This window comes from Perca flavescens, chromosome 5 (assembly GCF_004354835.1).
Source record: "Perca flavescens isolate YP-PL-M2 chromosome 5, PFLA_1.0, whole genome shotgun sequence".
In the NCBI taxonomy this organism is placed as follows: domain Eukaryota; kingdom Metazoa; phylum Chordata; class Actinopteri; order Perciformes; family Percidae; genus Perca; species Perca flavescens.
The window spans coordinates 40,374,663-40,387,710 of NC_041335.1; the positions used below are offsets into that span (position 1 = coordinate 40,374,663).

Consider the following 13,048-nt stretch of genomic DNA (forward strand, 5'->3'; position numbering starts at 1 on the left):
CACAACATGCAAACGTCCTTCATGCAAAGTTCTCCTAGTTGTAACAAGCTCTAATAGAGACAGAGACTCTGTTCCCCAGTCTGACAATACAAACAGTACTTCAACCGTTCTTTAACTTCCAGACTGAAGGTGAAGAGGAGCTGGGTGTTCTTCCTCCTCCTCCGAGTGCGTCGGCAGCAGCGAGGACCTCTGCTCGTTCATTCTCCGGGACTGAACTCTCTGAACCAGAGAGAAGAAATCTTCCTGACCGTCAGGAACTGGACCAATCACATCATCCAGATCAGGAAGGGAACACCTCTGGTCCTCCATCCGGTCAGACTGCAGACAGACAGGTTAGATAGACAGACAGACAGACAGATAGGTTAGATAGACAGACAGATGGACAGAGACAGTGAAATCAGCGGAGTTATCAGGGATGCTATCAGACGTTTCCAACCAGTCTTCCATATAATCTGAACTGTGTGTTTGGGTGTCTAGGGTTAGACTAGACTGTAGTCGCTACATGACGCTTCCCTTTGGTCAGCTAAACTCAAACTGTAATTTCGACAGAAACGCTCGGCAGTTCACAGGGCTCTGTAGCCGGTAGCATGTCGCTTCATTTAGTAGGAAATCATTTGAATTGTTGTGCATGTATTTTCATAGGATGTCAATAATGCATTGACCCTGCACCTCCTACGTTTGCCATGTAGCCTCTTCCTTCACACTCGCCTCTTTCCGACCAAGCAGTTAAAGGAACGTAGTTATAGGAACAGTCCACTTCTAAACAGTTCTACTAACCACTCTCCCCCAAAACCGGTTTTTCCATTTGCATTCACACTGGCCAAGTGGCCATAGGAACTGACCTTTTGTTATTATAACACAGCCATCTAACCACCACTATGCAGAAAAGGGAAAAGACCCTGCCCTGAATTAGGAGCTGTGGCCAGAGGAACTTAATAATCCCCAAATTGGTCCAGTCGGAACAGGAGAAAAAAAGAGAGACAGACAGACAGGTTAGAGAGACAGACATGTTATGTTCTAGGAACTGCAAAAATCCTTCCTGTCGGAAAGCGGCTATTGCTGTACCCTGCTGCTACATGTACCCTGTTCTGGCTGTGTGATGTTTTATAGTCCTTCCTTCACCCCATACCCTGTTCCCTGGTGGTTTGTTCCAGGGTACCCATGTCTTCATGTTGCCAACTAAACGCTGTGTTACAGTACAGTCCCTTTTAATCTGCTCTGCAAGTGTCTTTATTTGGTTCCTGTTCACATCTGGTTTCAGGTTTTTGGCGAACGTTTCTGCTTCAAACCAGAAGCTGTTACTTTGTTAAACTCCTCCATCCACTGACGGACAGTCTGTATGAAAAACAGTATTTAAAAAGGAGCAGATGAGCTTCCTACAGCTGGAAACAAGACCAACAAAAACAATATTTCTCCTCAGTTCAAACTCTGAATGTTTTGACTGATACAGTGAATACGAACATCAGTATATTGTAAGGGCAAAATGGTATACACAAAAGTCACAGTTAGGTATGTTTTTTCTGTAGTTTTTGTTTCAATCTAATCCACACATTCAGGGGATGCTGTAAAAGAAATGTTTGCAGTGTTTCAACAGACAGAACCGACTGCAGCTGGACAATGTCAGCACATAGTTTGAAACAAGTTTGTCTCCTTCTGACAGGGCTACAGCCGTTACAGCCCTAGAATATTATATATATTACAACAATACAATACAACTACTGTGATCATGCAGAATCCTTCCATGAGTCCTGCTGGTACCTGGTAGTGAATGAGCATGTAGTAGAAGTCCAGACTCGGGGGGGCGGGCTGGTCGGGGATGCAGGCCCCACAAAGAGCAGCTGGTCCTGGGTCAGGCAGCAGACTGAGGCTGGCTCTCTGGTCCTCCAGTCTCTGACCCTGACCCTCCAGGATCAGGTCCAACAAGGCCTCTGGCTCCTCCTGCTGGCTGCTCCCACGCTGAAGTAACAACAGGGACCAGCTGTGAGATATTTAATGTGATTTAAGTTGTCTTAAGCCCTATTCAGAAGGGACTAGTATTACCTGGTGAGCTCTATTCATTTGTAATAATTACAGAGACTGTCTGTGATCTTAATTTTGTGCATTTAGGCCATGTCTGTAATTTGTAAAGTAAAAATTCCAGATTCCAAATGACACTGAACACGAGGTCCTGCAATAATATTATAATATAATAATATTATAATATGTCTGTGATTGGGTGGGCCTTATGTCATTTTTTCATGGTTTATGTTTCCTGTGCGCCTTTTTATCCCTCTGGTGAAAACGGATATGGGATGGTGGGGGCTGTGGACGCTGCTGTTCATGGCCAACCTAGTCTGGACTGCTGGCCAACCAGAGACCTCAGTCCCAGAGTCAGTGCTCCCCCCCGTAGCTTTGTTCAAGGATGCGTCCCTGGTAACCTCTATCGAGCCTGGTGGCTAGTACGATACCAAACCCCAACCTGAGTGCGCTGCAGTGGCCTCGGCCTGTGTTTCGTCATTGTTTGACTCAAATTTACTGACATTATCCACCACAATGATGCCAAAACTTTCATTTATAATCACCAACGCAGCCAATACAAACCCCGAATCATAGAGATGTTGATTCACACGGGACTAATATTATTACAGAACTTCTGTGTTTGGAGAAATGTGGTCAGGGATTTGGGCCTCAAACCATTCCGTAGTTTGGGAAATCAGGAAGCGATGCAGCAGTAACGTTAGCAGAAAACGTGAAGTGCTCTGTGAAAACATCCAGGGGATCACCAGGAAACTTTAGGGAATAAACAGAGCTACGTCACATTCTGCGTCACATGGTAACCTTCGGGAAGTGAAGTAACGATAGATTTGAACCTACACCACCATCTTTTTATCAACTTAACTACATTCTGGAGTGTAAAACTAACCAAACTGGGACCGTTTCACAACGTGCGTTACCTTCTCTGGTTTACAAACAGTCGAAACAGCACCTAAAATGTTGAAAAAGCAAACCCAAAGCACTGACTGATATCCTTGTTGAGTTACCTTGCTCCTGGAAATCATAGCTCTGGTCCTGGAGCTGAGAGCTGAGCTGAGGCTCTGACCCCGGGGCCTCTGGGAGCCTTCAGGACCAGAACCTGTACCTGGACCTCCAAGGATCCTGAGGTTCCTGAGGGGGGAGCTGCAGGCTGAGGTTCTGGTTCTTGGTGCAGAGAGAATCTGGGGAACAGCACCAGTGTTGCTGGGACTGAGGTGTCCCGCTCCATCCTCCAGACGGCCATCATGGTGGGGGTGTGGAGAGCGTTTTGCTGCCGTTGGCCCAATCCTCCCGTTCTGATGAGAGGATGGAGACAGGGAGGAAGGAGGGACACCTGACAGGTTAAGGTCAGCCATGTTGAAGCTGTGGAGGTGTGGGCGTGGCTACAATCACTGTCATCAGAGGGAGGGGCTAAATGTGATCAGGAAGAGAGAAGAGTAGAAAGTTAGACACAGATCCAGCTTAAGACAGACACTGCATCTCATAACCCTGTCCTCCACTTGCCTCCCTTCCTAAATATGGAAGGAGAGAGGCAAGGAGCAAATGTGTTTGAGAGGAATGAAACGTCTTTTCCTCTGAAGAGTCACATGAATTTGTCAGCTTTTTGGGGGGAGTTAGCAACTCTTTCAGCTGCACAGCTTCCAGGAAGGCTGCTTTCTGTATCCTTGCCTATAGCTCCTCAATGATCCCTCCTCGGTCCAGAACAACTTCCAGTTCAGCGAAGGACCTTGGAGAAGAGGAGCTATCAAATAAGGGCCATGAGATGCAACCTGAGTTATAGATCAGACCTTCCTCCACAGCTCTGTGAAGGAAGGTCTGGCTACACCACAGATGCATTCTGGGAAAGGAGAAAAAACTTTCTGGGTTGTTTGCATTTCTTTAAACTAATGACAATGGTTGTAGGCGGTGCTAAGCTCCAGACGCAGTGACAATATTAAATTAACTGTTGACACAATACAGTAACGTGATCTATTTAAATCAGCTGATACATGGTTAAACCTCATTGGCTCTTACCAGTGGTACTTCATCCACAGCAATCCCACCAATCAGTCCCAAAACCTCCCAGTTAGAGGAAATGATCTAACATATTCTTTATAAAACCTCCCAGTTAGAGAGGAAATGATCTAACATATTCTTTATAAAACCCCCCAGTTAGAGAGGAAATTATCTAAACATATTCTTTATAAAACCTCCCAGTTAGAGAGGAAATGATCTAACATATTCTTTATAAAACCTCCCAGTTAGAGAGGAAATTATCTAAACATATTCTTTATAAAACCTCCCAGTTAGAGAGGAAATGATCTAACATATTCTTTATAAGACCTCCCAGTTACAGAGGAAATGATCTAACATATTCTTTATAAAACCTCACAGTTAGAGAAGAAATGATCTAACATATTCTATATAAATCTTTATAATCATTACCTGAAAGAACCAAGCAGACCTGACTTGTTGCACCGTCCACATCTTCTTCCACACTAGCACCAGGCTAACAGTGTCCGAGCATATTTATATTTGGAACATGTTATATCATCATTATTACATTTTTGTTTACTGCCAGAGAATTTTGAAACTTTTGTCTTTGTTTCTTAAAGTGTGTTTATAAAAAAGAAGAAATTAAAAACTACTTCAATAACAAAAACTCAGTTGAGCCACAAACTAGTTTCAGTTATTCCAGATTGGCCTGGCTCTGGTCTGCTTTCATTCAGCTGCAGCAGAAGTAGGTCACAGAGAGTCTAAACACACATTTACAACACAAAGGCACAGACACACGCACGCACGCATGCACACACTCACACATACGCACACAAACATGTACACACACACACTTTAACACTAAAACACAATAATTTGTAGCAATAAAGTTTTTTAAAGTTTTGGTTTTAACTCAAAACTAAAAGTGTAAATAAGGCAATAAACAGCTAACAGACAGATAATGTCTATAAACTGCAGTTTAAATGGACTGTTCTTATAACATAAATAAATAAAGTTTTAGTGACTTCACCTCAACATCACAAAGTTTTCTTTCTCCTCGTTTCAGATCTTCTCACGTCTCGTTTCTCCACCGACTGAACTCTCTCATCGGCTGCTCTAAAAACACACACACACACACACACACACACACACACATATACACACAGACACACACACACACACACACACACACACACACAGACAAACACACAAACACACACACAGACACAGACACAGACACACACACACACACACACACACACACACACACACACACACACTCTCTCTCTCTCTGACACTGACACAATGAAAGAGAAAGGGACAAACTCCCCCTCTGGGCTTACATCATGATTGCCAGGGCAACCAAAGAAAGGAGACCAAATCCTGCCTCCCTCCCCCACACACACACACACACACACACACACACACACACACACACAAACACACACACACACACACACATTCCTGTATTGTTGAGATCCATTCAGTTGACACAGACTTTAAACAAATAAAAACAATAAAAACAACTCTGAGCTAAATTCTAAATTCTGCAGATCTTCATTCTGGATCACTGCTGAAAACCGTAACAATGTTTTGGTTTGGTTTCCATAAAAATAATGGATGAGCATCTGTGACTTCACCCATTGGTTTTAGGACTGTCGTTATGAAGCCTTGAGTTTGAGAATACAGCCATCACCATCTTGTTTTTGGAAACTGGACGTGATCATTCTTGACAAGAGGGCAGATGGGAAGGATGATGCTGCTAGAGCCAGCGTTGTTTATGATTACATGGCTCTGTGTTGATTTTCATCCCTTCTGAAGTGAGTCATCCAGTGGACCTCCTGGTACTCGAGACATTCATCTGCATGTACGACAGAACAGAACATCTGCAGACTTTCCCTCAAGTTACTAGCTAATGCTAGAGCTAATTAGCCTGCTCGGTTGGCAGACTGCTGAACATTTTTAGGCAAACAAAATGTTCCAATTGATATAATTAAAAAAAAAAAAAAAAAATAAATAAAAATATATATATATATATATATATATATATATATATATATATATATATATATATATAAACAAATGCATGTTTAGTTTTTCATTTAGTCTTTAACTGGTTGCAAGCTGATAACGTAGAATAAACCAAAGATTTGTTTCCCCAACTCTTTTTATTTAAATTTCACAAATATACCAAATGAAGCATAATTGTGCAACAATGTATCACACACCTCTGATTTTAGAGTTTCAGAGTTGTTTTTTCTTTATGAAGCTGAAGGCTCTTACTACAAATGTACTACAAATGTCTTCATATTTTATTCACATTGTTTGTATAGTTATGAGAGTATTTTTGTTTGGCTTTCATCCGTGGCCGCAATCCTTGGAGTATTGTCCGCCGGATGGTGAGAAACAATCTTGGCTGACCTTCTTGATTTCTTCCACAGAGGGAAGCCAAACAGCGTTCATATGCACACACTGCCATGACACAGAGAGCTGGATTACAAACGTTCAAATATCTCTTAAAGCAGTGCCTGAATTGGACCAAAATGTTGCCAGTACCTTAATTTAACAGTTTGATGACATGATCTTGTCTTGGGTATATTTATATTCACACGTATATCTTGTGGATGTGACCCCAAATAATATTTCATGATTCTAAAGAGGCTGATTCACCCCCAATCTCAGTGTCTGAAATTTTGGTTGTGAAACAAAGGATCTATGGAGGGCTGAATATCTGAGTTTACATAGAATTGCTAGGTTTTATGTATGATTTAAAATTGATTTAGGTATAAATATCAGGCTTTTAATAATACTGTTAATAACTTGTCGGAATTCGGTACTGCTGATTACTGGCCCATTTCAGGCACTGCTTTTTGTACAAAATTAATTAAAAAGCTTACACAAAAGTTAGTAAATTACATAAAGCAAAATTATGTAAGTTGTAATATTTTGTAACCAAGCGTTTATCTGCACACACTGCCATTAAACACAAAGCTGGATTAAAGGTCCAATATGTAATATTTGTACTGTAATAAATCCAAAAATGACACCATTGCCTCATCAGATATTAAGGAAACATGTTAAACTGAAATACTATCTTTTCTGACAACAATGCTAATGTCAGTATTTTAGGGTTGCCAGTTATATACCTGTAAAAACGTAAACCCAGCACGCTACAGCTGTAACGGTAGTACAGCCATGATAGCAGCAAACAAACGAACAGGATCAACGGAGATAGATTCTACATGACATAAAAAAAAGAAAACAGCATGTTTGCGTGACCAGAGACGTAACAACCCCCTGGTAAATATTGGAGATGTATTTGAAAGATGGAGACAGCTTAGATCCCAAAAGGACGCAGAGTTGGCTTATTTTCTCCTGAACAGGTAATTAGCTTCAGGCTAATTTATCACAGCTACTAGGGACGGGCATTTTTTGTCATTTCAACATTTGTGTACTCACATTCAATTATATAGCTAGAGTACCCGAGTTGGTTACTCGCAAAAACAATTGAGACATAGCCAGTAAAGTGATCCCGACTGGTCCTGGCTAACGCCGCCATGCTAACGCTGCTAACTGTTAACGTTACCGGGAGGACCAGGCAAGCAACCCATGGCTGTTTACAGCGTAGCCTCTTCAGCGGCTGGAGCCGACAACGGTGAGTTATTTTAAGCCACGAGAGGGGGGCTGTAAATTGGAAAGAGGGGACTTTTTTTGGGGAGTTTGCAGTGTGTTTAGCGATTGTTGCCGTAATTCTAAGCCAATGAAGTGTGTTCCGTCGGCAAGGTAGTGGTATTTTTAGCGTTTCATATTGTAATTCTATGCTGATGAAGTGTGCCTGACTGGCGTGTGGAGAGGACAGTGAGGTTGTTGTGTTTTTAGCGGTTCATACTGTAATTTTAAGCCAAAAAAGTGTGTCTGTCAGTTGGTTACAGAGCTCCGCGTGAGCACGGGCTTTTATGACTGTCAATATAGCCAGCATCTACCGTTAGCTACTCCGCTGTGCTGTGGAGTAATGTCTGGCTATGTGAGACTAGCATCTAATGTTAGCTACTCCGCTGTGCTATGGAGTAATGTCTGGCTATGTGAGACTACCATCTACCGTTAGCTACTCTGCTGTGCTGTGGAGTAATGTCTGGCTATGTGAGAAAAGCGTCTAGCAACATTGTTGTGAATGCTGCGGTCTCAGCCAGGCAACCCCCATGAACTTCGAGTCTGGGCAGGAGGGGGCGGGGGAAACGACTCTCCAGTATTTTGAATTGGTAGAGCAGTAACTATTTTAACCACTAGCTGCCAGTATTACATAAAATATTACATATTGCACCTTTAACATCCGTGAAACATCTCTATACGTAGAAGTTTACGTCTCTATACAAATAAAACAATTTAAACACAAAAGTAAATTACATATAGCAAAATTGTGTAACTATTTTAAATTAAAATATAAGCTTCTAAATCATATTGGTGAAATTCTGACTTGTCATTCCCCCTCTGTCATCACCTGCTCTCACACTGTGTAACTATAGCGAGCGAGTACGATCTCCCGGGAGAAGTGCGTAACACTTTGCGGCACCACCACTTGGACCTCTGGGAGGAGGAGGTTTTCAGGCCTGGGGCGGGGGAATGCTAACATTACAGCTGTGCATGTGTACAATAGCAGTGTAGAAGGGAATTACACTCTGAAAGTGTGGGGTGCCAAATCACAAAAAATACCAATGTAACGCAATGTTGATTTATGCACAAACTTAATCAAAATGCTTGAATACAAAGATACGCAAAGTTCCTGACAAGCAATATAAGCACAATAGTTAAAAATTAAGCATTTATCAATTATATATAATTTTTTTTAGGTTCGGTTTAGAAAGATTAGAAAGATTTGCAACAAGAACAGTATAAACTTTAGTCTCCGGTCTGCAGCGTTCTGAAAGACGACAGTGTATCATTTCCATAGCAACGTACTAAAAATGTTTCATGTCATTGCAAATCTTTTGTTTAAACTGGACTTCATGAAATTAGAAATTCATTATGAAAAATAAAATCAGTCATTACAATATAAGTAAATTCCTTAAGTATAAAAACAAACAATTCTTATGAAATGAGATGAAATCTGTGTGAAAGCAGCCTCTGATTTTTTATATTGTACTGTGTGTGTGAGCTACATGACTTTGATTCCTTCATTGTATTTCTTTAATCCCAAACACCAACAGATTGTCAACCAGATGTAGCACCAGTTGGTTGTTCACCAACCTGGATCTACAAACAGCAGGGGGCTCTGAGTTTTCTGGTATCTCATGATAAAATCATTGAAATGTCTGCTAATGTAATTTGAACATTAAATATTTGGGCAAAATCTGGCAAAAGGGTGCAGCACGGTGATTATTCTAAGGTTTTTGAGAACTCTTTCCAATTGTTCTCAATTCCACTTGCAGGAGGACAAATACGAATACAAGTGCAGCCACGATGTAAAATCCTTTTTTCTCATCTGTCTGACAAAATGCATCATTAAAAATCTTACCAAAACATTCCATAGCCTTAAGGCAGACTGAAGTTCATGAATGAAACTCTTCCCAAGTGTCCTTCCCCATCTGGGAAAAGCAGAGGAAGAGGGGGTACGACACCAGGGACACTAGGGTCAGATCAATATTTGCAATGGCTATTTGAGCCAGGACCCTCCAGGCCAAATTTCAGTTAGAATTAAAAATTGAACAAAAGACATTTTCAGTACTAAAGATGTTCTATTAAATGTGTGACCCAGTTTTGGTGTTCTTGGGTCCATGCCAAAATTCTTGCTAAATGTCCCAAGATCTTTCCTCTAAAGGTCATAAGGCCAGGTTTCAGTGAAAATCTGGGATGTGGAACTTTTAAAATGAAGCTAATGACCTGGAAACCTTTCAGTATCAAATATGTGTTCTGTAGAATATGTGACCCAATTTTGATGGTCCGAATAATAATGTTTCAGTATTCAGTGTATTTCCACTTTTCAAAAAATCCTCACAGAAAGGCCCCAGGAGTCCCGCATTTTGGACACAAGTGGGGGGACACGTGCCATTCAAATGAATTTAAAGGTTTTTTAAGGGTAAATGAATATGATTTCCCAAGTAAGGATGTGAGATGAGCTCCCTGGAGGTGCTACTCTGCTTCCTGAGCTCCTTCCTCTTCAGTCAGCCCTCTTTCAACTGCAGGGACTCCCAGGTTATAATAATCTGGCTCACTGTTCTTCTGTCTGCATGGCAGCTGACCCCTGTTGGCCTGGAAAGACATGACAGAACACAGATGTGACTTCCTGCATCACTCCTCTCTTCAGTTTAACAAACACAGTCAGTGGTGGAAACAACAGAGAGAGAGTCCGTACTCTACAGTAGAAGTAAAGAGAAGTGTTCACCACCAGCAGAATCAGTGGCAGGATGATCGCTCTGATGATTAAAGGCCTCAGATCTGATGGAACACATGGACAGTCAACACATTACACAATATCATGAGTCCCATTAAACACAAACTGACCTGAAATCTAAAATCAATTCAATATGGACACGTAACACAATAAAGGAAAGGGAAAAAGCCAAAAAGCATAAGTTGAGCACTTTAAATGTTTTAAATTTGTTAAACATACAACATATTCCATGTGGTATGATTATCAAGTTGTGGGGGGTCAGGACATAGAGCTACTTATCTCAGGGTCTGTGGTTCCATCCTGCTGTTCACATGCTTTTTTGGGCAATAAACTGGAGGAAATGAAGGACTACACATTCTACAGTTAGGAGCTAAGCGGAGTTTGGATAGGTGTGGGAGCAGTGAAGCTTTGTGATTGGTCACGTCAGAGGTTAATTTTATAGTGAAACACCTCGTTCAGTTCTCAGACAACCAGAGTTATCCTCGTAACCAAACATGCTCTGTCCTTCAGTTAATTCTAAGCTGTTACCATTTTTACACTTTGTATGAGTTTGGTCACTATCTGACACATGTAACACAATGACAGTCGTCACAGAGTCAGTCCAGAAACATGTTGTCAGCTGATCATTTTCACTCAGTTTGGACCAATCGTCTTCTCCAATCCTGTAAACAGTAAGCTTACCCATGACGCTGAGAGAGAGCACATGGCTCTCAGAGGAGAAGTTATGAGAGAAAACATAGAGGTGATAAACACAACTGTAGCTTCCTTGGTGGGCGGGCTCTGCAGCAGGAAACAGGAAGTGGGCAGAGTGATTGACAGCTGGCTGGGTGTAGTTGTGTGCTGAGTTGGAGGAGGTGAAGGTGAGCTGGAAGGAGCCTCCTGGGTACTGTGGCTGGATGGAGCAGCTGATGGTGAAGTTGGAGCCCCAGAACACCTGGAACCCTTCCTGCTGGTCCTCCTCTGAGGCCCCGACCATGGAGGAGGACACAGAGATGTTGGGCTGAAGCAGCAGGTCTGTAAATAAAGAGACAGACAGACAGACAGACATACAGTTTGAAGCTTCTAGAAACAAACCCATTTCTCTACACTTTAGGATGTCATTGTCCTGGATAACTTTACAGTTCAGTCCAATGGAAACCAATGGCACTGTGACAGAGGAAGGAGCACACATTACTGCCATAGATGATGTCATAGATTATGTCACTGAAGGGTTTACCTGAGCAGGTGAGATTTGGTATTAAGGAAGATAACTCTGATGCAGCACACTCCCTCAGAGCAGTTTCAGACTGAACACAGTCAGACCAGATCCTCCACACAGATCTGTCAGAGGACTCTTCTCTCTGTCCTACAGAAACAGCAGAGCCACAGTCCAACTGTCTGCAGGCAGCAGCTGCTATCTTCAGTGTCGAGCCAGAATCAATCAAGCCAATCACTGCTCTCCATTCTCCATTATGTTTTAGCTCTAGTGTTCCTGCACAGTGACTGTCTCCTCCCACCAACCTGACAGACTCTGAACAGAAACCAGAGAGTCATCAGCAAAAGAACAAAGTGAGTTTCATTAGAATACAATAAACCAAATCAGAGCTGCAGATCCTCTTCTACCTGAGCAGATGAGTCCAACAGCTTTTCCAGGTGAGCAGGTTTTTGTATCTGAGCCTGAGCTTCTACAGTCCAGGAGAGCAGACTCATGGCCTCCACACTGGAACTCTTTGGTCCTCATTGGAGGCTCCACTTCTCCATAGAGTTCCCCCTGGAAGACTGAGGGAGCCCCACAGCCAAGCTCCCTACAGACCACCTCTGCATCCTGCTGGTCAAAGTCATCTTCACACACTGAGGACCAGCGCTGGGTAGACTGGTAAATCTTCACCTCCAGTCTGCCTGAGCACAGACTGGTCCCATTCACCAGCCTGACAGAGTCTGGAGAGATGATAGAAGATACAATAGAGAGAGAGAGAGAAAAGACACCAGACACAGAATAAAAAGATGTCATCAAACAACAATTCAATGATTCAAACTGGACTCAGCACAGTTCCAACAGAATTTGATTATCACCAACAGAACTCATCTTTACGGCATGTTCACACCACCTGCATTTCATGCATAGGCGAGGTTACATACTGAGTCAATGAAAAGGCATGAATGACGCAAGTTGAAATATTTGGATGGATAGAAATTCAGTGACACTGTGTTTTGAAAGCCAATCAGTGTTTAGATCCTCCTGATGTCCTCACGTTTTTGAAGCAGAAATGATAACAGATAAATACATGTACAGCTCAGCACAATCTTCCAAAACTATTGTAAGTGATTCAAGTAAGAAATTCCCATGTTCACAAAGGAGTAAGAAGTTAAAAAAAACTTTTCCTACCCCCTTTTTGTATTTTTATCCTATAGTTAAATACAAAACGATCTGATGCTTCACTTATTTATACATGTTTACATAGACATACATACACCGTATATCTAACTTCCTACATACACATAAACACAGGCATACACATAAACACATGCATACATACATGCAAACACACACACAGTTACAATTCTTTTTCTTTTCTATCTACTTTGTTTCAATCTATCTATATCAAACCGAATAATAACCCATCCAAACTAGACTTATTATAAGCCCAGGAACCATACAGTCAGTATATTGGTGATTTATACGGTAGAAAGTGG

At 41.9% G+C, this 13,048-nt stretch overlaps 2 protein-coding genes across 2 annotated transcripts in view; both read right to left on the reverse strand.

The window, feature by feature from the left end:
- Positions 1–57: 57 nt before the first annotated feature.
- Positions 58–5,097, reverse strand: gpsm1a (G protein signaling modulator 1a). The gene is made up of 4 exons (XM_028577477.1): positions 5,018–5,097; positions 3,021–3,423; positions 1,759–1,956; positions 58–318 (listed from the first exon to the last, which is right to left on the reverse strand). The coding sequence occupies exons 2-4, from the start codon at positions 3,366–3,368 to the stop codon at positions 112–114; spliced, it is 753 nt and encodes a 250-aa protein (XP_028433278.1). The 5' UTR covers positions 3,369–3,423; positions 5,018–5,097; the 3' UTR covers positions 58–111.
- A 5,714-nt stretch (positions 5,098–10,811) lies between these two features.
- LOC114556334 (scavenger receptor cysteine-rich type 1 protein M130) overlaps positions 10,812–13,048 on the reverse strand; it is a 35,655-nt gene continuing 33,418 nt past the window's right edge. Inside the window, exons 13-16 of the mRNA XM_028579236.1 lie at positions 11,978–12,292; positions 11,592–11,885; positions 11,057–11,389; positions 10,812–10,936 (exon numbers count right to left, since the gene is read on the reverse strand). Of these exons, the coding sequence (XP_028435037.1) occupies positions 10,812–10,936; positions 11,057–11,389; positions 11,592–11,885; positions 11,978–12,292 (1,067 nt within the window). The remainder of the gene's footprint in view (positions 10,937–11,056; positions 11,390–11,591; positions 11,886–11,977; positions 12,293–13,048) is intronic.